The following is a 24,161-nucleotide window of genomic DNA, read 5'->3' on the forward strand; positions in this document are numbered from 1 at the left end:
AGTGTGAGCTAAATGGGAAAAGAATGAGTTCTATAAAAAGCGGATTCAAACTCGGGTCAGTAGTGTCACCACCCACCTTATTCTCCACACCACTGATACTGTTGTCAGCAGGATTTCTCTTATAATTTTGTCTGGCTTAATCAGACAATGGTGGGCAAAGTTAGTGTAAATAGCCAACAAGGTGAGCTATTTGCACTTGGTGTAAATAGACACTCAGATTAATTTATTTAAAAACACAAATTACTTACTGACCCCAAACTTTTGAAAGCTAGTGTACATAATACTGATCTTAGTATGCAATACTAACCAGATAACTTGGCAACTTCAAAAAACTTGGAAAAGAACATGGGCCACTTTTGACGCGCATAGTCAACCACCTCTGCTTTCACTTTATCAGACTTGGTCCGAGAGTTTATGAATGGGCCCTAGTAGAAAGAGACAAATGCTTGTGACATAATAAAAAAAAGAAACGTTGCACTATTTCAACATAAGCAGCAAAATAAACATCTTTACTTGTGCATGTGCTGTGTTGACCATCTGGATCCACTTGTCTTCTGACTTGGCTTCCAGTAGTTTGGAGGTAATGCACTCCTTAACTACAGTCTTAGTATTCTCCATACTGATGTCTGATCCATACTGCACATAGAAGTGCTTTGCTGCAAGTGTAACATATTCTTCCTCCTGAGGGCGAAATACCATGGAATGAATGACACAACATGGTCACCTCATGGGGCCACCATGTTGAGATCATATGATCAGCATAAAACTACTCATTGTATCCCAATAACCCGCTTTATCTGAAACTTTCAGAAAGCTTAAAAAACGCTTGATTTTCAGTAATATTATCACTGACACTATTGGATGAGAACAAAACTGCTGGATAATGACAATTGTCTTCTGCAGAGCTGCTTTATACAGCTGAATCAAATTTGTTTAAAGTGAACAACACATAACTGACTTGAGATGAAAAATGACACTATTATCTTCTGTAGAGCTTAGTTGAACTGAGTTCGCTTCATATGTTTTGCAACAATCACACTGTCATGGAACTAAACTGAATCAACATTGAACTAAATTGAGCTGAATAATGACACTACTGTCTTTCTAGAGCTGCTTTACAGCTGAAATTGTTTTCGTTTAAACATTTTTTTGAATTATTATTATTAGTTGAAAATAATGTCCAACATCAATTTGGTATTTAATGAATTAAAGGGTTAGTTCACCCAAAAATTTAAATTATTTCATTAATTACTCACCCTCAGCTCTCTTACCCCTACATAGACGGCTATTTATTAGCACTTTCAATGCTCAGAAAGGTATTAAAAACATCGATCAAATTATACTTAGTAGAATACTAATGCTGCGTTCCAGGCAGGTTTTTGAGCCTGTAAGTTACGACTTCAAACCACGACTCACGACTTTGTAGCATTCCAGGCAAAGTCACGCCGAACTGCCTGAGCGGTAGCTAGATGTAAACAAAGAATGGCGAACCTTACGGTGATTATGCTCATTTACAATAATTTTTATCGCCAAAGGTGCTTACACCATGCTTATTTGAGGGAAACGGAGGAGAAAACCGGCCCATAAGGCAAGAGAAGCTGTTATACCTTTTATTTTACGTTATTTGTATATTTGGAAATGTATGGTATTAATTTATTCTTGCACTCCATGGCCTGAAAACTAGCTAACGCTAGAAAAGCTGCTGATAATGCATAACATTTGCGGATAAATAACGTTAGAGCAATACCTTATATTTGGTTTTTAATGTATGACTTTCATAAACACCGCGTCCATAGGGGCTGCCATTGTTGCTTCGCAGGCTATGTAATTCTCGTAACTGGGAGTACATCGATCTAGTACGAGTTCACGGGAGGGAAGTCACGGGTTTGACTGCCATTCCAGTGCACTTTCACGGGTAGAAGGTTGGAAAAAACACGGGTTACGGGTTGCCTGGAACGCGGCATAAGTGTGAGAGCAGGTTGTGAGTGATAATGAGTGCCAGCTGCGCGCCGTACCGGCCTCGTGTGTCACGGAGGAGCTGGGTCGCATAAAAGGAGGAGCGACGACAGTGAAGGACGAGAGAGGACCAGGGGCCTATACCATGAAGCCGGTTTAGCTGGCTAGCCAGATATGTTTAAGCTTAGTTTGTGCCAATCCTGGGTTTTAGGTACCATTAAAGTGGTTTGGCTTTTAGCCGTGTTCATCTCCATAGTAACTTACTCTCCACGGTTAACCTGCTCCAGGGCAGCTTATGTTCTGGATAAGACATCTCAAACTGAAATTGGATCAGCTGTGAGCAAAGTGACATGCCTCTGATGCAATAAAGTCACTCCCTCTGTTTCTATCCAAATTAAAGGTCACTATAGCAAATGGTTTTTAAAGACTAACACGTCTGGCTTTTAACAATGCTTATTTATAATAATAATACTTTTGAATGATTTAGATATAATTTATGTAATTATACCCTTATATATTTTAGTTAATCAATCATTAATAGGCACTTAGTTAAAATTAATATTATTAGCCTATATAAAGGTCATACAAATAAGCTTTAAAATCAACAAATAAAGCTATAAAAATGACTACATGTGATCTTAAATGTTCAATTCTCTCTATATATCAACTAAACTAACTTCATAACTTTTACTTGCATTGACGTATAAGATATTTCTTTGTTATCTTCTTTCATAGACAGCTCTTTTCTTCCTGTCTATTTGTTTAAATTCTTAATATTTTTCAATCATGTAATATTCTGCAGAAGAGAGAAATGAATCTCAGTTTCACTGATCCACAGCATGTGATTGGCTGTTCACTATTGATGTCACAGCTAAACTCCTAAACTCAGGATCAAAGCCTGAGTTGACAGAGAAAGCTGATGATCAGCATCATGGGACCAACAAAGCCTGAATAGATTGGTTTGGTTTTGTCAACTCAAAACTAATCCTGTAACCCTGAGTTTGTTAAACTACCATCATGGTACAGGCCCCAGGCCTGGACTTTATGTTGCGTTTTGTTTTATTATGTGTGCGCGCGGCAGTCGTCCGTGAGGGGCTGCCACTTTTACTTTCATTTGGTTTTGTTTATTTGATTAAAGTATTTTGAATGTTCGCCGGTTCCCGCATCCTTCTTCTCTGAACAAAGAACTACGCTACACTAAGTATACTTTTTGTACGCAAAATTCAAACAAAAATAATTTGAAAATGAATCAATTGTTTTTTGCACACAAAAAGTATACTCGAAGCTTCATAAAATTAAAGTTGAACCACTAGAGTCAACACAGACTATTTTAACAATGTTTTTACAACCTTTCTGGGCATTGAAAGTGATAATTAAATAGTTGCCTATGGAGGGGTCAGAAAGCTCTCTGATTTCATCAAAAATATCTTCATTTGTGTTCCCGAAGGTCTTACGGTTTTGGAACGTCATGAGGGTGAGTAATTAATGACAAAATAAAAAAAAAATTGTTAACTAACCCTTTAAAATGTTAATATCATAACTGATACAAAAAAATGATCTGAAGCGCACCTTCTCACACTGGTACTCTCCATATTTCAGGCCTCTGATGACCTGTCTGTAGATAAGGTCTGTGCTGACGTTATCCTGGTTGCAATCATGCCAAGGTGTGAAGATCTCTTTACGGAAGTAGAGACGCCAGGGGGCATGTTGCTCCTGCCCGCCCTTCCTCTTCACTTCCTGCTCACACTGAGAGATGGCATCCATCACATGATCACGGTTACTACCTAGAGACCACACCTAGAAAGAGAGTACCAAACCATGTCTTAAATTCTAATCATACTGGGTAACCATGAACAAAATCTGACTTAAACTCATAATTCAGTCCGAGGGCTTCATACCTTGTCATATAAAGCCATATATAGTGAGAAGCCAAATGTGTCCTGAAGTTTGACCTTCTGTGAGAGCATTTGGCAGAGCTCTTTAGATGTAGATGCAGAATCTACAGGCATACTGATAGTTCTGCCATCCATCAAAGTCACTGAGAGGGCCATGGGTTTCTTAGATTTGGTGGCCTGTGATTGAACATAGAGGGCTAGAATTATAGTTTCAAATCTATAGTACACATCTATTACATTTTGCATGACTTGTACTGGACCTAAAGAGAATCAATGCACTAAAAATAAATGTTGTCTCTCAGTTTTTTTGTGAAACTCCTAAACATGCATTTGCACCCCGGTTTGAAAAACGTCTGCTGTAGTTTAGTATGATGGAGAAGATGGCATGATTTGTCTCTGCCCACATCCATATAATTAAAAATGATGCATGGAAAACCACTAAAAAAGTGATTCAATGATAATTGTTCATCGTGTTCATTATATGATGCATGCACGCTGCAATATATACATTAATTTACATACTCCCATTGAATTTTAAGCAGCAAGAAAAAGGGTCCCTTGGATGACATTTCTTTTTTTCAATTGAGATCAGATTTTTCCAAAAATCACTGTTTGTGTGTACAAGGTATAAGTGTCTTCACCTGGAGCTCCAGCCAGCTTGGAGGCTCTGCACGCACTCCATTGGCAACAGTACGCCTCAGTCGCTCAGCGCAGTAAGGTGCGTATCCCACAGGACCAAAACGAAGAAAACTTTGCAGGTACTGTGAGGACGAGAACAGATGAGGCAAGTACTCAGAACTACTCATTTTAAATGTATTACACCATGAAGAAAGAGTGATATGATTCATCAACGAGTTTAATAAGGAAGTATATTCTTCATTCACCTTAATGAAGCGCTCAGTAGGAGGGAAGATGCCCAAACAGATGGACAAGAGGATCCAGCCACGGAAGAAGCTACCGCGGTTTGAGTTCTCCTGGAGCTGCTTACAGATCTGGCAGTAGATTTCATCCCTAAGAATGAGAGAGGATAAGGACTTAGAAGCAGAAACATTTGACCACTAAGCAATAGATGGATACTCATGGTTTTGAGTAATAATCAACCTGAGGTCACGTCTGACAATGGCATATCCAACAATGATATGCAACTTTTCAAGAGATGTCATTGGCCGGTCCAAGGTGAGTCCATCTCCGTTCATATCATCTTCTTCGCTAATGGTTTGCACAGTGGGTTGTCTGGCAACTTCAGACCCATCTTCCGCCTTAAAATGAAGAGTGTTAAGACTATAAATTCAAAGTATGTCACATTTATCTTTTATGAATGTAAGAATTAAATAAGCTTTAAATATTTGCATTAATGACAAATAAAAGAAAAAAATAAATTTTAAAACACATTTTAAAAAAATGTACTCGTTGTATTGTTTCTTATGGTTTTGAAAATTTTTTAGACAATTTTTATATATAATATTATGTAATATAATGTTATGCGGTGTAACTATCAAGTAAAAGGTGACATTTTCCTTAACTCTAAATACACGTGTATCCATCTATGTTTTGATCATCGTTCTGAATCTGATCCAGACAGTCTTTGACAAAAATGTGAATTTCTCAATGTTTTTTTTTTTTTTTTTTTTTAAGCAGAGGGTCATACCCAAAATATTCTAGGGGCCATACAAATTTTGTGAAAATGGTCAAAAACGCTGCTGGTGGCTGACAACTTTTTTTTTTTTTTTAAACGCTGGAGGGAAAAGAGTTAATCATTATTTTCTAAAAATAATTTATAATAATGTTCAAGGTAAAAGTTTTTTTTTTCCTGCAATAATCAAGTATTATAAATGTATTAATTTTTATTAGGCTTTCATAACTTTTTATCAGGTTTTATAACCTGAACTGAATTATCTGATACTTTACAAGACACAATTACCTTTTTACATATTTGTTGTATTATCTATTTAATTAATCAAAATAATAGATAGAACAAAAAAATTTGTGCCACATCATTGATCAATTTGCAATATTCATGTGTCTCACTCACCTCTTCTGCAATAACTGATGGTTTTCTACTGGATCTTTTGTTTGGTGGCAGCCCCTCAGGAGTCGTGGAGGTCTTTCTATTTCGAGACATTATATCAGTGAAAGTTGAGGTCTTTCTGTTTCTAGGACCCTGCTGTGGTATGGCAGATAGTTTGCGGCCTGGAACACCCTCGTCTTGAACAGATTTTCTGTTCCGGGACAGTATGTCTGTAAAAGTTGAAGATTTTCTGTTGCGGGAAGCCTCTTCTGGACCTGTAGTGACGTTCCTGTTCTGAGCATTTCTTGTATTTCTCATTCTCTGAAAATAATGAGACATGAACACTTTTTTAGAACATCCTTTGTATATTTAAACAAAAGACTGTTCTTTGCTTTTCGTAGATTGAGAGAAGGGAAATATGTTGATGGGTGTCCAGAATCCTTTAGTCTTTTTATTATTGAGTAATAAACCTGCTAAAAAGAACTGCATTTCTGGTCTTAGGTGGTTTAAACTGGTCTCTGGCCAAGCTGTTATTTAGCTGAGCAGCCAGCTGTTTTTTGTCAGCAGTGAAACATGCAATGAAAAGGAGTTTCCTCACCTGGTCCAGGCCCACCATATGACTGAGGCGTCTATCCTGTCTGGAGGCTACATCCTTCTGCAGGGAGCGATCAGAAAAGCCTGGTCCTTCTCTCGAGATCCCCTGAGCCCTTGGCTCGGGAAGATCACCCATAAATCTCAAGATCATCCACCAAACTGTTAGTGAAGCCTGTGGAGAAAAAGAGATCAGTGTTTACCTCTCATTTTTTATTGTCAATGTAACAAAAAATGTGCCGTGCACAAAAGACACAACATAAACCAACCAAAAGCTAGTCAAAGTCAAAGGTGGCTTTACCAGGACGTCATTCTCGTCCTCATGGTAGAGCAGTGGCTGACGTATTCTCTGACGAATATGAGTGGGTGTGGCGGCACCCTGGAAGTACATGGAAGCAAACTTGGAGAAGGAGTACTCATCCAAATCATCGTAGTCTTCCTCTGGAATCGCCATCATTGGAGCATCGTCCAGATCCACCTCCTCAAGCACTGCTCGCTTTCCCTCCAAGTCCTAAACACACACACACACAAACAAACATATGTTGGTACTCCTATCCATCATTCCATAGGCGTAATGGTTTTTATACTGAGCTAATGACATTTTCTAGCCTAAACCTACCCCTAAACTTACCCATTACTCTGCATTTAACATTTTTAATAAGAATCATTTAGTATGTTTATTTAGCGTTTTGAATTATAAGGACATTGGCATGTCCTCATATGTAGGTGGCATGGCCTGAAACTTGAATACACACTACAATATAGCCTTAATCAATATGTATCCTTCTATATTACTATAATGATTTTTTTTGTAATGATTTCCAGTTATGATATTACTTAATCAATAGAACCACTGATTGTTTGCTTCTTCACATATGTTTTCTAAATGTTGTATTTGGTCTCTGAGGAGTGACTGAGGGTCTGGCCTAGGGATGTGTGATGTGTCGCTAAACACTTGATAGCCGAACATGTGTCGTGTGTTTGGATTTTGGAGGTATCACACACCCCTAACATGCCAGGAGTGCAGTAACAGTGCTTACTCACTTAGCCCAGCTTCCAGAGATGAAATATGGATTGGTCTTTCATTTTATATTATATTTTATTCATTTTATATTGTCTTTTACTGAAACACTAAATAATTATACTGTCTGTACCTCTTACTGAGAGAAAGCACATGTTATCAGTATGTTTTGGAAAACGTTCTGCTTAGAACTGTAGCTCAATCAACTCCAACCTAGGAGAAACTGTGTATCTGTGTATGTGCGCAGTATTCTGTTACAGATCAATATTTAAGGGTGTACAACGGACATCTTAGGGAGAGTGACAGGATGTTATTCTGGACATGCTGGTGCCTACTCCAGACCTGGAAGGTCACTACTTGCCTAATTCTGGGGTGAACACATTAACAAGTGATCTATGGACACGTGCATCAGATTAAATGACAATGTGTGGGAATTTACCATGACTGTCTATTTTTTCTTAGCCAATTAGAATCATTCAACTTGCAGTAATGACGTGGCGAGACCTTGAAAACAGAATAACCGTTGAGAAATTGTATGTACGAAGCTCTGGTAGAGAGGGAGCACAGCCTACAAACTCCTTGTGAGACTTGAAGCTGGCTTCTGCAAATGAAACTGCAAACTATTCTTCAGTAAATTTTTCTTTAATTAATTGCACTCCTGACTCTTGGTTTTCATTCTTCACAACTGGTCTTGGGTCCTAAACTGTAACCCCCTAACAAGTGTAAAATTTGATACATCAGGCTTTTATGGTTAAGTATGATATAGAAGAATATAGAGCTCATACGAGGAAAAAAAAACACCTTAGTTTTATTCAGTAGCCCAAACTGAATATGGAATTTGGTGCAGATGTTATTTATATGACCGTAAAGTAAGATGAAACTCTGATAGCTAATTTAATGTAAATCAACGAGATCTTTATGACAGTATAGCAGGCTACACTGTAAAAACATTATATGATCAATAAGTTATGACAAATGTTTTTAAATTTTTTTTAAAAAGTTAAACAAGATTCAACTTATTTTTTAAAGTCAGTTTAACGTAATTTATGCTGAAATGACTTAAACATCCAAGTTGATTGTACTTAAAAATGTACAGTGCACTTACATAAAATGTATATAAATATAAAGTTTTCACTTTATCTCCAAATAATATGTCTTAGTAAGATGATATTTAAATGCTCAGATTTATAATCAAAACTCTGTAGTTTCTAATGTGGGAGGCAAAACATATAAAGTAATGTGATATAATGATGATTGAGAGATGTAAATAAACCTCAAAAGCCTGATGTATCATATTCAATACTCACATTTTATTTATTTTTTTCTGAACAATGATCAGAAAAGCAGATAATCAAGTAAAACTAAGCTGCTTCAGTCCAGTAAAAGTACATTTTGAAATATTACTAACAATATCAAAGTTATTCTTATGTTTACTTTATATTCTTAGGATTATAGTAAAAAGCATTTTACTTGCTAATAAAGTAGTCAAACTATCAATTAGACGACAGAAGGCATTTATTTTTCAGCAAAGTAATGATCATGTTGATAATTTGGAGACCTTATAAAAGTGACAGTAGGTTTTATAAGGTTAACATCATGCTTCTTTGAGAAGTTTGATCTCTCACCTCAAAGCCCACAGGTGCCTGGCCCTCCTGTCCGCCAACCATGCTAGGCAAGAAGCCAAAGATATCATCCACCATTTCCTGGTCCGTGATGGATTCAAACTGTTCAGCCGCTTCTCTTTCTCTTTTCTGGCGCAGAACTTCCTCAAGCCTCCTCTGTCTTTCTAGAGCACCAAGTTCTTCTGCCCTACGTTCCTGAAGTGAGAGGAAAGTCTGCGAACAACAAGGACAGTGATAGATGATGACATGTAGCTTGGGATATTAAGCAAACTGTGATCAAAACATGGCTTCATACATCTCTCTTCATCTTCTTGACAGCTTTTCTGGCTAGAGTTCCTCTGGTGTAAGACTGCAGGAGGATCACTGCGTCTCTCTTTCGTTTCCACTCCTTCCTCGCCAGATATCCACGAGTCTGAGTCTGAAGCACAAGAGCTGCGTGTTGCTTCTGTTTATACTGAAAGGCCATCTGACGAGAGCGTACTTGAGCCTGCAGACGGGCAAAACCCAACCGGACCTACAGAAATACAAGCGACACTCTACAAGCATGTACAAGCAATGACGATCACCTTTTAAAAACTGTCACAACCGGACAACTCACCACTCTGTAAACTTTTCGGACTTTGTGTCCACGCCAGGTTTTCTGTATGGTCAAAGCTGCTCCTCTCTTTCTCAGGAACACTTTCCTGCAAGAAAGCAAAACGGCGAGGGGTAAACCAGTGTATAAAATTCTCTACAAACATAAGAGATTATCCTCAGTCTTTTACCTGTGTTTGTATCCTCTCATGACTTTCTGAATAAGAAGTGCCTTCTCATTCAGAGCCTTATCTCGTGCCAGTTCCAAAAAAGTATCATGGAAATCCTGACGCAAATAAGCACCATGTTAGAATTGATGTACTTTAGAAATTCTGTTATGGTACCTGTAAAATTCACCTCAGTACCTTCAGAAACACTTTGGTCTTGCCGATCTTCCAGTCATCTTCAGACAGAACGTTCTCACAGATGCTTTCACAGCATTTCTTGGCACTCTCCTTTAATGTTAAAGTTAATATTATATAGTTAACATTAATATTCAAGCTGTTATAATGCATTTTTTTGTTTTGTTTTCCCATCTAAAATGCATCTACAATTCCCATCTAAAAATGCTTGTGTCATAGGGTGTTTTGGTAATGGTTCATGTTCATGTTTCATGTTTTCAGTTTATCATGTTCACTGTCATGTTTCTCAGTTTGTCATGCACTTCCTGGTCTTGTCATGTGATTCCCTTGCCCTCATGTGATCCTGCCATGTGTTCTTGTCAAGTCATTGCCTGCGTCCCAATTCGCCTACTTATACTATGTCCTAAAAGTATGTACTCTTTTTGTGAAGAAAAAGTACATACTTTTGAGTGTGTAGCAGAAGAGTATGCAAGCTTTGGGACATACTACTTCGTCATCTTTAACGGACTCTTTTACGTGCGTCCCGTCACCGTTTAAACTGCCCTGTCAATCATCGTCACAGTTCAAATCCCCCACTTTCATTAAGAGAAATGTAGTCGCTCGTTGATCTGCCTTTCGTGGGTCTTTAATGCAGAGACTCCTCTCATGTGTTTGCAAAGTTAATGGCCAAACGTATCATTACAAAAGTTCTCAATGCTGCTGAAGGAGAAATATAATGTGGATAATATTGAATAAATATCTTTTCGTCAGGTTAAATACTGATAATTGCTCACTCAAACCACTTTAGCTAATCCTCTCCACTTAACCGTCAGACTCGCGTAACCGTCATGTTTGTAGTTTTTAAAACACTTTTTATCCGCGTTTGTAGTTCTAATCGAATCCTCGTCCATCTCGCAATGGATTGTGGGCAATATCAGCCGTTAGAGTGCGCATCGATCTGCACTTCAGATTCTGACCGGAAATAGTAAACCATCCGGGAATCTTTGGAATACTTTTTTCAACATACTAAGATTTGGGACATACTAATTCTTTTTTCGAATTCTATTTAGTACGGATAGTATGCGAATCGGGACGCAGCCATTGGTTCATTGTTTAATCATTGCTCACAGGTGTCCCTTGTCCTGTCATTAGCCCATGTGTATTTAGCCCTCATGTTTTCCGTGTGTTATTGAGGTTGTAACCACTGTTGGTAAGGTTTATGTCATGTCAAGTTCTTGTTTTTGTATCGTCAAGTCTTTTGTTTTTACGTTTTGGATTTTGATTTATGTTACGGTTTATGTTGAATTAAAACTGCACTTGGGTTCAGCAACTTCCCTTGTCAAATGTTTACTTGAGAAGCAACACAGCAATTTATTTTGCCTTATTTTTAAAGATGACATTATATATATATATATATATATATATATATATATATATATATATATATATATATATATATATATATATATATATATATATATATATATATATATATATATATAGGTACGTTTTTAAAGGAAATCTCTTATGCTTACCAAGGCTGCATTTATTTGATTAAAAATACAAAACAAACAGTAATATTGTGAAATATTATTACAATTTAAAATTACTGCTTTTTATTTGAATACAAATTAAATGTAATGTATTCTTGTGATGAGTATCACATATTCCTTCAGAAAGTCATTTAACATGCTGATTTGCTGCTCAAGAAACATTTATTATTATCAATGTTAAAAACAGTTGTGCACATTTTTTTCCAGGATTTTTTGATGAATAGAAAGTTCAAAAGAACAGCAGTTATTTGAAATAGAATCCTTGGTAACAAATGTATTTACTGCCACTTTTGATTAATTTAATGCATCCTTGCTGAATAAAAGTATTAATTTCTTTAATTTCTTTCCAAAAAAAAATTACTTTCTATTTCAGATAAATGTCTTCCTTTTCAACTTTCTGAAAAATGTACAAAACTGTTGATGATAATAAATGTTTCTTGAGCAGCAAATAAGCATATTAGAATGATTTCTGAAGGATCATGTGACACTGAAGACGAGTAATGATGCTGAAAATTCAGCTTTGCCACCACAGGAATACATTTTAAAATATATTCAAAAAGAAAACAGTTATTTTAAATTGTAATAATACATTTATTATTTTTAATTAAATAAATTAAGAAGCAACACACTTACTGAGCAGAAGAAACTTATTTTTAAAACATTAAAAATCTTACAGATCCCAAACTATTGAACGACAGTGTACATTGGCAGAGATTTTTAAGAGATTTTAGCCATTTTGCTAACTTCCGCTACACTTAGCTATGAAATTATTGGACGGCCCACATCCCTTCAGTCCACAAAACCTTGTCACCCAAAAACCTGTCAGCAACTTGATGTCAGTAAAAGGCATTCTCTGATTGGCTAAAAAAAAAATCACACCCAATATTTATTTATTTAACTGAAATCAAGGCAAAAATACTTGTTTTGGAATACCACGCGTAACATACTGGAAGGAGATCACAGAAACGAGTCCTGAACTGCAAATAACAACAAAATAGAGTGGCCCAACGTTTTTAGCCCTGCCCTTTTTATACTAGGGCCCTATCATGCAATGCGACACAAGGTGACACAAGGTTTTTTTTATGCTAGTTTGAGCCCGACAGTTATCATTTTCACATTCAGTGCCACATTGTTTAATGCACTCGTGCCCATCTGTTCGCCCATGGGCGTGCTGGTCCGAAATCGAGGTGTGTTCAAGCGCATTGCTGGCGCGTTGCTATTTTGAGGCAACTGAAAACGACTGCGCCATTGACCGCCAAAAACCTGGTCTAAAGTCAATAGCGCAGTATTTTTTGTGCTATTTAAAGGGCGCGTTAGTAATATGCGCCTAAAGGCGGGTGCACAACACAATTATTACACACACAGGGACACACAGCAACACACAAACATTTTTAAATATTAAAAATAAAAGGATTCCTCTCTGGAGAAGCGTTCAGTCTTTCCGCTCGCAAATTCAGACGTAAATAGCTAATCCGCCATGGTGCAAGGGAATGGGAGATGAGACTATGATTGGTTTATTGCACGTTATGCCTAAAACTAGTAAAAAGTGGATTCGGACATGCCCTAAGTGCACCTGCACCATGCGCTTCAAACCATGCGCTCAGATTGTTAAAATAGGGCCCCTAGTGTTTGCTGACATCAGGTTGGCTGACATGTCTTTGTGGGGGCAGGGTTTGGATTGGTGGCCACTGACGTGACCGGTCTAATTCAGTGGCTAACTATGTTAAAGTTACCAAAATGGCTAAAATCACTTACAGAACCTTCAAAACCTGTCCCAATGTAAGTTACAGAAACAACTGCAACACTGTTTCATGTCGTGCAACACAAAATCAACATAATCTTCATAATTGAAGCATCTCTCACAGTTTTGGGGTCACAAACACTGGACCTGAGCAGCACTCTGTAGCGGTCCAGAAACTCATCAAATGTGTGGCGGATGGGATAGCCGGCCTTCCTGATGCGGATAGTCTCCATCATCCCAGAGTAACGAAGTTGACGCATACACAGTTCCCTGTCAAAGAGCTAAAACAATAATGGAAAAGTGGGTAATGGAGAGAAAAGTCGGATCATGTACATTGAGGGAGGATGGGGAAATGGATGAACAACCTACCATAGGCTTCTTGTAGTCATTGGGTTTAATACAGCGAATGAAGAACGGCTGGCAGGAAGTTAGAGTCTTCATTAAAGAGTCGAGTGACTGCCGAAATTGACCAGATAGCGTAGGCACTCGCTTCTTTGAGTCTGTTGTTTGCTAAAGATGTTGCAAACAAGAGGGAAGGCATATAAAAATCATTTGATCATATTTGTATAATTGCCGAAGAGAGGAAGCTGTTGAGGAGGACAAACTCTCGTCTATTTTGAAGTGCTTAACAATTACATATGGGTGTGGTGTTTTTCGGGTTTTTATGTTTATACCCTAATAGCCTTTAGTTGGTGTTAACTTACCCGCAGGGAACTTTTTGGGGTGACGATAGTGTGATTGGTACTAGTTTTCCCCTCTGTGGTGCTGAGCTCATTGTTGAATATCTGCTTCAGGAGCTTATTGGATGATGTTTGCATCAACTGGATGACATCAGTACTCAGAGCATCTCTGTTCTTCTCAAGGAAACCTATATGCACAGTAAATTTCATAAAACATTTTCCATTTTTAGATCCCTTTAAAGCCAAACCCACTAATGGGAAAGTACTTTTTGGGGACGTTTATTAGCCTGTATTACCTTTGGAGTCATAGTAGACAACTCCAGCAAAATGGTGGATTCCAAACTGTGTGTCGTGATTATTTTTTGGGGACATGTAGATATCACCCTTCCCATGAACCTGATTCATCTTGTTGAGCATGGTAGCATCAGTGCCCTGGAGAAAATATATAACTCTACATATAACTGTAATATAACTACACTACAGATTGTGATTACAGATGTGGTTTTGAGATATCAGTAATCACACATAGCATGATAAAAAATTATTAAAGAAAAGCCTATATTGTAAATAAAAGCAAATATAGTTTATAACCTTAGGGAAGTTACTTTCTTCATCAATAAGAGCGAGAATGTTGAGAGACTTTATGGCGAGCACATCAAGCGTTCTCTGGTTGTCGTTAAAATCAATGTTCTTCCAGACTATGTCTTCACGAGCATATTCCTGTTGTTCAAGCTTGAAGACGTGTTTCACAAAGAACTGCTGAAGCTGCTCATTGGCATAATTGATGCAGAGCTGTTCAAAGCTGCAAGAATCACAGACAGAATTCAGATTTACTTTAAAATAAAAATTCTGTGATCATTTACTCGCTCTCATTTTGTTCCAAACCCTGTATGACTTCCTTTTTTCATGAAACACAAAAGGTGAACTTTTAAAGAATATCCTGGTCGCTCTTTTCAAAATAATGAAAGTGAATATAAAAGCATCACTGAAACATGCCTTTCAAAACAGCCCTAAAATCAAGGCTATGGTTGGGCTTCAATAGCATCAAACCTAATTTCAAACCTATGGTCAAATTTACTAGGAGATCTACAGCGAGAAGGAGTAAGAATCTCAGTAAACAACAGTTTATATTTCCGTCTATTCATCACACAACTATCATATGGCTTCAGAAGACTTGGCCTATAGCACACAAGTTGTGTGGACTACTTATTTTTGATAGATTTATGTATTTTTGTGTTTTGGTCTCCAATCATTTTCATTAAAAGGAAAAGAGCAGACAGGATATTCTTCAAAATTTCATCTTTTGTGTTCCAGAGAAGAAGAAAGCCATACGGTTTTGTACTAACACAAGAGACCTCATGTATGTATTTACATTACAACATATATATTACAAACCTGTTGTTTTTGAAGTTTTCGAAGCCGAAAATGTCCAACAAACCAATAGAAAGTCGGAGGTGTTTGGGGTCATCAGGAGGTGGTTTGTAAATGGCACTGTTGATTTTTGTCACAATCCACACAAACAGTCTTCCATAGATGGCCTGCACACAGAAAGGAGATGAAAGCTCTATACTGGAGTATATTAGATCTGAGGTCAAACAGTGAAGCCAACTCAAAAAATGGGCCAAGCCCAAATTGGCTAAACACCAAGCTTTTAATTGTCTTAACCACAAATAATTGGTCAGGAAATTTTAAAAATGTAAGCAAATGTACTACTTAAAAAGCCATTGCTGTCTCAGAAAAACATTAAAGACAGAATTTAGATTTGGGCAGAATATGGAAAGTTGTGTGTGGAGTGATGAATCACAATGTCTTTGAAAATCTGCTAAGAAATATAATAATACATGAATCTCTAGCACAGTAAAGCATGGAGGAAGAGGTGTCATTGTATGGGAAGCCTTTTTATCTGCTGGTACTGGTGAGCTACATCACTGTGAAATGTCATTTAATACTTTGGAGTACAGGAGAATATTGCAGAATGGCTTGCTTCCCTCAAATGAAAAGTTTTCATCTAAAGAGGAATGATCAGATGTTATTTTTCAACAAGACAATGCTCCTGCCCAAACTGCAAAGACAACCAAGAAGAGGCTTGAGAACGAGTCCACAGACTCATGATTTGAACGCTATAGTGAATATTTGGTCTCACATTAAATGAAAACAAACTGGGAGACATTTTTCAACTACTGTTTGAAGCCATTAACAGTATTTGTGCAATTCTTGCAAATTTCCTGACCAGTGATTTGTGATTAAAACTGTTAATACCACTAAATATGTTGCCATTTTTGGCTTTGCCCAGTGGTTTTTCATTCAGTTGCACAACCTTTACAAAGGCGTCTCTGCCATCCACTGCTTGTGTTGAAGTCAGAGGTTTAGACACACTCTCCCTGTTGGTCATCAAAGAGCGCCGTGTCAAGCTCCCATCCAGGGCATCTGGGGCCACCTGCAAAAAATCATATCTATGGGCTTGAGTGTGCTACTCAAAGACAAAATTGGCTTCAAATTTGGTCTCCCAATTACCTCTAATAACTGTGCAGCCATTTTGAAATGTGCAGAGGTAAGAATATCGCAGCCCTCCAGGTTGTTCCTAATGGTGTCTTGAAAATTGAAAAAGTAAATACATATCAAATAAGCATCCCCTTTTTCATCGGCTCTTTATTACTCCTTACCTTCAAAGTCTATATTCCCCAAGTGTAGGATGGCAGCCAGAAGCTTGTTAATTTCCCATGTGTCATTCTCTGTGAACGTCAGGATCTTCATTGCTGAACGGAAGCTGGCGTACTCTTTAATGTCATCCCGTCCTTCACATGAAGTGCATTGACCCTAATCCAACATAATCACGTTAAATGCAATGATGCTTTAAGGGATAGTTCACCCAAAAATGTTTCATTTATTCATCCTAATGTATGTAATGTATGACTTTATTTCTTCTGAGGAACACGAAAGAGCATTGAGGATCCAAACTACATTGACTTTCAATAGAAATAGTCTTTTGTGTTCTACAGAAGAAATTCTGATGACAGAATTTCCATTTTGGGGTGAACTTTAATGTCACATCATTCTACCCGTTCATTCTCTCTCCAGAATGACTTTGACAAAACATACTGTATGTAAATACAAATGAAAAGTGAGAGAAGAATTCAAGATATAGAGTTTATTATAAAACAATACCATGGTGAGATAGTTGTATTCTGCAGCATTTCCCAAAGACAGGATCTTCTTTTGGTCAGAAGACATTCCCATGAGCATGCAGTAAAAAATGTGGTAATTTCTCTCTTGTGAGGCCTGTGACAAATATATACTATTATTTATTGGGCAAAAAAAGCAGTTCTACATTTCATCTGCTGTATCTTGTCCTGAAATATTTCAACAGATTATACAATGTAATTATCAGGATGGGTTACCTGTCGACAAACACGTGATTTCTCGAGTAGGTACTGTTCAATGCGGGCGCCCTCTATTGCTCCACTTTTAGTGAAGTGGATGTCAATGTATTTTCCAAAGCGACTGGAGTTGTCATTGCGTATGGTCTTTGCATTACCAAAGGCTACAAAATAAGAACTGATGTTAATACTGAAATGCTTACGAGGAACTATAAAGTTGAGTGATGCCGGAGCATCCTATAAGTTTATTTATAAGTAACTTTACCTTCTAAGATAGGGTTTGCTTCTAGAATCTGCTGCTCAATCCAGGAGCGCTGCTTACTCACTGCCGCGAGAAACTGCAGCATGAGTTTGGTACTCTCTGTTTTTCCTGCTCCAGACTCCCCACTGACAAACACAACACATACAGATGCTCTCAGAAGACATCAAACAAATAACGCTAAGAGAATGTACGACAGCTGTTGGAGTCAGTCCAACTTTTTGTCAACATACAGGCCCAGTTTGTTCTGGGTGTTTGCACAGCTGTAGCAATAGCGCAATTTACAGTATAATATTGCAATACATTTTAACAGCTTTCTCTAAAATGAACATTGTGTCATAATTTACTCACTCTTATGAAGTTTCAAACCCTTCAAAAGGCACACTTTTTAAGAATATCCAGGCCACTTTCTTCAATATAATGAAATTACTGGAGACTGGGGCGGTCAAGCTCAAAAATGCAATATAAAGTACCTTAAAAGTGTCATAAAATTGGTTCAAATGTAAAGAAGAGAGAGAAATTTAGGTTGTTATTCACTGATAATGCTCACCACTCTACAGATGCTTTGAAAAGGACTACAAAAAAATAGCACACACAAGTCATTGGCCACTTTTAAGGAGAGTCTATTTACACCAAGAGCAAATAGCCCACCTTGTTGGCAGAGGCTATTTACACTAAAGGCCCTTAATTTTCCGCAAGCCGTTCAAAGTATATTCCTTTGGCTGTGAGTGCGGAAAGACGCATTTGGCGCATGCACACTACCTAGTGGACTTTGTTTTCACTCACACATGCGCTGTTGTACGCGTAAAGTCTGCGCGGATTGAGCCAGACAAAACTACAAAAGAAATCCCACTGGTAACTTTTCTTTCCAAACTTTTTCTTTTTCCTTTTCCCATTGCATATCAGCTCGGAAAAGCATTTATTTTAAATAAAGGTCCCCTTCTTCGCGATTCCATTGTTCAAACTTTAGTTAGTGTGTAATGTTGCTGTTAGAGCATAAATAATACCTGTAAAATTATAAAGCTCAAAGTTCAATGCCAAGCGAGATATTTTATTTAACAGAAGTTCCCTTTCAAAGCCTACAGCGAACGGCTGGCTTGGACTACATCCTGGTACTTCCTTCTTTAATTACGTCAGTAGAGCAGTAGAACAGACTAACCTCCGCCCACAAAGAAACGCGAAAAAGGGGGCGCGGTCTTGTTGCTGTCCCACGTGGAGAAGCGGACGGTCGCGTGGAGAATAGGAACTGTTGCGTTGAGTGTGTTTATCGCCATGTCATCGAGACGCTGTTATTTTCATCCAGGAGTCAAATCACCTTTGTTTGGCTTTCCCAGGGACGCTGTAGACTAGAGATTATTGAACGAATACATAGGCTTGTTTGAGATGCGCCTCGCCTCGCCTGAAATTCAGCCGAGACTAGGCGGCTGCAGTGAGGGGAGGAGTGAAAAAAGTGCAGGCAAGCCGGACAGTTCTCTCTTCTCGTAGTGGATCAGACACCTGCGAGATCAAAGGCGGATATCGCGGGATTCACACTCGTGCGCTTTGTTGCTGATAAACTGGATGTAATTTAAGTTCTGTTACTTTTATATGAAAATAAATATTATGAACAAGACACCCAAAGTTTTTGTCATTTATTTCCATTCGAAAGACTTGTGTATCAATCATTTTTACTTTAATTAGGCCTACATACATGTTTGTATATATATATTTTTTTATAAATATGACAACAATCACATAACCCACAGAGAGATCGCCTTTGTTAGAGAGTTTGGGAATATTCACACATAAAAACATGATATCAGAGTTTTAAAATCAAACATTTTGAAAAAGAACCATACATCACTGTTGTTTAAACCAATAAGCATTAAGCTGTGTCGTCAGGAAGTCGTTTCCCATCATGCTTTTGCTCAGCGCAGTCGGTGGAGAGCAGCTGCGCTCGACTGCAGAATCCGACACATCCGCCTTTCGCTCGCGAGAGTTTTTTGACATACGTCGGCATGACATCAGAGCCAGGCGGACCGCCCTCGGACACTTTTCTAACCGGCATGCATCTCGCGCTGATCACCGGTGATCGGTTCTGCGCAGATTTCGCTCATCTCAAACAAGCCTCATCTCTCCGTTAAGAGGCGTGACCTTTCCAACGTGCGCTAAGCTGCTGTCAAATACAACACAGGAACCGCTTTCACGTGCGCTAAGCTGTGGTCGAATCACAGCACAGGAACCGCTTGCACAATCAGAACTCGTTACGTGTTTCTGAAGGAGGGACTTCATAGCACAAGGAAATCACCAGCCGTTTTTAGGACAGTGGAAACAGCGGTATACAGATAAGTAAATAGTGTGAAAAATACTGTGTTTTTTTACACGCGAAACATGAACACATGTTATATTGCACACTGTAAACACAATCAAAGCTTCAAAAAAACACGAAGAACGGGACCTTTAAATAAACACTAAGAAAATATTCAAAAAGTGGAAATAAAGTGTCTAATGAGTATTTAATAGTGGGAATAATGTGTTAGGGTTAGGGATAGGGATAGGTGTAGGGGTAGGGACAAGTAATGTCCCATTTATGATTTTAATAAATATAATCATATACACTGAGTATGTTTACTGCATACCGTTTTATAATATACTACAATACACTGAGAAGCAAATATATAAATGCCTCTCTTTGTACTAAGTATAAATAGCATCTGACAACTGTTTACATATACAGTGCAAATACTTATGATACTTTTTTTTGCTATCAAAATTTCGTGTAAATGGCATCTATCACTATTTATGACATTGTCACTTATCACTATTTATGACACTTATATGATAATTATGATAGTACTTTTTTGGAGATACTTTCTTTATATGGAAAAGAGTGGCCAGAATATCCCTCAAAAACTCACCTTTTGTACCACAGATGAAAGAAAGTCAGATGGGTTTGGAACAACCTTAGTTAATAGTGACACATTTTTCTGTGAAACCAAAACGTTTTATACACAGACTACAAAATGTCAGTTTCACCCAAGTATGAATGACTGAAGGACCTAATGATGCAGCACTGGTCTTTGCGGTTCCGGCGCATGTTGAAGAAACAGCTGTCTGCGATGGCGAAGACGTGCGGAGGGAGATCACCCAACCGTCGGTCTGCGTACTGCTCCACCTGCTCCGGAGTGTAGATTGGCAGCAGCTGGTAAGGGTTCACTGCCACCAGAATCGACCCTGTGTATGTCTGTGAAAACAAAAAAAGTTAAAATAAAAAAAGATAATAGAGAGTCCCTGTGATCAAAGTCTATTACAGTTTTGCAGTTGGAAGAATAATACATGTTTATAATAAGATCTACAGAATGTATTTGCTCAGTGCCATGAACTATCCTATAAAATAGCTGGATTTAAAGTTGGTAGGTCAGATTTACTAAATAATGGGTATGTCAATGTTGTATAACAATATGATCCGCTCATCAAACCTGGAACTATCCGTTTCTATGGAAACAATCTTGTTATTAAACAGGAAGGGCAAAGAACAGCTGGTGAATTGAACTGAAGTTGGTGAATAAAGTGGACAATTTAATCCCTATTCTGGTTATTTTGGGCTCACTGATCTTGAAATCGAAAGCAATTTAATTAATATATTTATGTAAAAAAATGTATTAATAAAAAAAAAAACATTAATACATGACTTATCTGATGTGGTGTTTAAGAACTCACATAGATGATTCCTTCTTTGTAGCGCACTAGTAGGTTCCGTAACAGTCCAGCCTCATTTAGGTCCCCCAGCCGTATCATATCATCCACACCTTTCACCGAGGTGGGGTGCATGGGCTTCAGAGAGTTCTCCTTCTTAATCTTGTGCTCCTTAAAATCAAGTCAAAGAAGACATCAGCTACACTTCTAAAGTCAAGAGCAGCAGTTCACCATCATTGGAAAGACTAGCTGCAGATCTTACCTTTCCCTCATCGTCGATGAGCTGAAGTTGCCCAGTGTCTGAGAGTTTGACTTCAGCTCCGATTTGCACCCCATCACTGCAGTCCACCCACACATAATCTCCCTAAAGTGGTTGATCAACATTTTAAGAATCAAACATTAACATATACACACACACACACACACACACACACACACACACACACACACACACACACACACACACACACACACACACACACACACACATTTCCTTTTAAAATAATTTCATAAATTCATGACATACATTTTTAGTACATTTTCATAATACATATTATTTGACATTTTGTTATCTTAAACCCCCAAAATGTCAGGTGGTGCAACTGTCCGAACAAATGAACATTTTAGGTTTGAAACCTTTCATATAAACAAATTGTATATATATCAGTATTTTTAGCTGCTGAGATAATTGAAAAACTTTTGTCCAGCAATTTGTATATTCTCAAATGTCAGGGTGGCACAACTGCAAACATGGCTCTTTTATTATGGATTGACAAGCTAAAAACAGTGAACATGATAATGCATCCTGCAGAGGACCCCAACTGATCCTTGTGGCAGAGTGAAAAGAGTTGTAGATATCTTCCAAATACTGATAAAAACTGCCAATTTCAAATATGGGTAGGTTGATACACTTTCCATTTCAGGTGGTACAACTACAGTATACAGTATGCATACCTGTACAACAATTTGGTTGTACCACCTGCCATAAAAAGTATAAAAAATAATTTAAACACTGAAATGTTATTTAACAACTGAACACATTGATCATGTATGTATCATATATATCATGTGTGTGTGTGGGATCATGATAGCACCACAAACACATAATAAAAGTGTATGAATAAAGCACGTCCATGTTAAATTAAATAAGCTATGTTATACTATTAAATTAGTTAAAATAGGCACAATAGTCCAGAGTTCAACAGATTAGAGATGTTTTTTTTTTTTTTTCTCTTTTAATTATTAAAAAAAGCCTGTGACTTTGCAGGCCAGGAAGTATGTTTACAGAACAAAATTTTCTTCCAATAATTTATATTAACATATGAAATTAACCTAGAATAGAAAGAAGATATCATGAAAAGGCCACAGTATTCCATAAGGTCTCAGCAAATACTTTAAACAATTTACCTTCCTTAAAACCACCATGACTGAGTCCTTCTGTCCCTCAGCCTGAATATTAAAGCAAAGGGAAACATGTTATAATCAATTATTTCCAGAATAAAGTAGTGAGGCTTGTGAAAAAAGGCAAAATGGCATCTAAAAAACACGTACACATTCCCTGATGAACATCATGATAGTCTCATCCATCGATATACTAAATAACAAAGCAAAACCATCTACACTTTTAAAACATCAATCATATCAAATCCAATGCGAGTTACCTTACCTGTGGATATTTTGTGAAGTCTCCGGATCCAAAAGTATTTTCTGTCCCTCTTCTTTGAAGCCTGAATAGATCCCCAGTGTCAGTGTTTCGAAAGAAATTTCCTCAGAAATGTCTGCTGAGAGACAACAGGAGTTTATGATACTTTGACTTTGCTCCCTGACTAACGCATCCATAACGATAATACAAGGAAGCTCTGCCCTTCATATCAGAAATAGAACAGAAAGACAATGTGGAACTGCAGTGATGTAAATATCAATCTGCAGAAGGCTAAATGAGCATTATCAATAAACAGAATGCTAAAAATTAAGACATATAAAAAAGTAAATAAATAAAATGTCAGTCATATATAACTGAACCTTTGCTGTGCTGCACCTTTGGACCCGCGTGACAGCATATGGAGGGATGAGCTCTAATCATAAGAGGGGCAATCAAGTTGTAAATGGCATAATGTCTTAGTTACTCAGGGTGGAGCCATTCTGGAAAGTTATATTTCTATCGAGCAATCCTAAACTCCATTGCAAGAACTCAATGTTATAATTCATGTGGTGTTTTTGCAGTTTATAGGTTCTCTGGTCCCACTTTGTATAGTGTCTACTAGGATGAACTAACATTTAAAATCATTTTTTACAATGCAATTATTGTACACATGTTGTTACCTGCATGTAATTCAATTTGTAATTACATCTATTACAGTCTATGATGACCCTAATATAAGTGTTAAAATCACCTACTATAAAGTGTGACCGGTTCACTCAACAGAGTTAAGAGAAAGCATGTAAATCCTTATATAGAAATAATAACGTATATCCTTGTATAAAATGTAAAACAAATTAAAACATCTGACCATAAACTGCAGAAAAAAAACAAGATCAGATAAAACTGTTGGACTCTCACAATGCAGGAATGCCTATTGTAATAATATATTAGGTATTTTATATTCAGATTTCACATAATGAAGGAAATTTCCTTTTTCTTTGCTACACATTAAATGCATCAAACATTTTGTTGAACTCTAGGGCTTTACTTTGTTAAAATTCTAGACCTTAGACGCACAAATCCCACAAGCTTTTAGGGAGAACTATCAATGTTAGATTACCATATAACAAACATTTTTAATTGCATTGAAAGTAGCTAGTTTTACACCAAATCTGTCTGTAATCTCCCTTTATTAGCTTAATTTAGTGTAATTCATAAAGACTACTT

At 37.4% G+C, this 24,161-nt stretch overlaps 1 protein-coding gene across 1 annotated transcript in view; it reads right to left on the reverse strand.

The window, feature by feature from the left end:
• Window positions 1–22,717, reverse strand: part of myo7ba (myosin VIIBa) — a gene marked incomplete at its 5' end in the record, with an annotated part of 33,171 nt that extends 10,454 nt beyond the window's left edge. The window contains 31 exons of the mRNA XM_079841476.1: window positions 308–425; window positions 514–681; window positions 3,526–3,753; window positions 3,855–4,028; window positions 4,493–4,612; window positions 4,736–4,862; window positions 4,953–5,110; window positions 5,884–6,180; window positions 6,458–6,625; window positions 6,752–6,961; window positions 9,097–9,306; window positions 9,389–9,607; window positions 9,692–9,776; window positions 9,858–9,952; window positions 10,032–10,121; window positions 13,424–13,582; window positions 13,671–13,811; window positions 14,006–14,169; window positions 14,278–14,413; window positions 14,573–14,783; window positions 15,377–15,519; window positions 16,299–16,418; window positions 16,496–16,572; window positions 16,645–16,798; window positions 17,147–17,260; window positions 17,380–17,522; window positions 17,624–17,745; window positions 20,656–20,840; window positions 21,317–21,463; window positions 21,555–21,656; window positions 22,700–22,717. Coding sequence (XP_079697602.1) covers window positions 308–425; window positions 514–681; window positions 3,526–3,753; window positions 3,855–4,028; window positions 4,493–4,612; window positions 4,736–4,862; window positions 4,953–5,110; window positions 5,884–6,180; window positions 6,458–6,625; window positions 6,752–6,961; window positions 9,097–9,306; window positions 9,389–9,607; window positions 9,692–9,776; window positions 9,858–9,952; window positions 10,032–10,121; window positions 13,424–13,582; window positions 13,671–13,811; window positions 14,006–14,169; window positions 14,278–14,413; window positions 14,573–14,783; window positions 15,377–15,519; window positions 16,299–16,418; window positions 16,496–16,572; window positions 16,645–16,798; window positions 17,147–17,260; window positions 17,380–17,522; window positions 17,624–17,745; window positions 20,656–20,840; window positions 21,317–21,463; window positions 21,555–21,656; window positions 22,700–22,717 — 4,603 coding nt within the window. The remainder of the gene's footprint in view (window positions 1–307; window positions 426–513; window positions 682–3,525; window positions 3,754–3,854; window positions 4,029–4,492; window positions 4,613–4,735; window positions 4,863–4,952; window positions 5,111–5,883; window positions 6,181–6,457; window positions 6,626–6,751; window positions 6,962–9,096; window positions 9,307–9,388; window positions 9,608–9,691; window positions 9,777–9,857; window positions 9,953–10,031; window positions 10,122–13,423; window positions 13,583–13,670; window positions 13,812–14,005; window positions 14,170–14,277; window positions 14,414–14,572; window positions 14,784–15,376; window positions 15,520–16,298; window positions 16,419–16,495; window positions 16,573–16,644; window positions 16,799–17,146; window positions 17,261–17,379; window positions 17,523–17,623; window positions 17,746–20,655; window positions 20,841–21,316; window positions 21,464–21,554; window positions 21,657–22,699) is intronic.
• Window positions 22,718–24,161: the final 1,444 nt, after the last annotated feature.

The sequence above is a fragment of the Gobio gobio genome, assembly GCF_949357685.1.
Source record: "Gobio gobio genome assembly, chromosome: 17".
Classification (NCBI taxonomy): Eukaryota; Metazoa; Chordata; class Actinopteri; order Cypriniformes; family Gobionidae; genus Gobio; species Gobio gobio.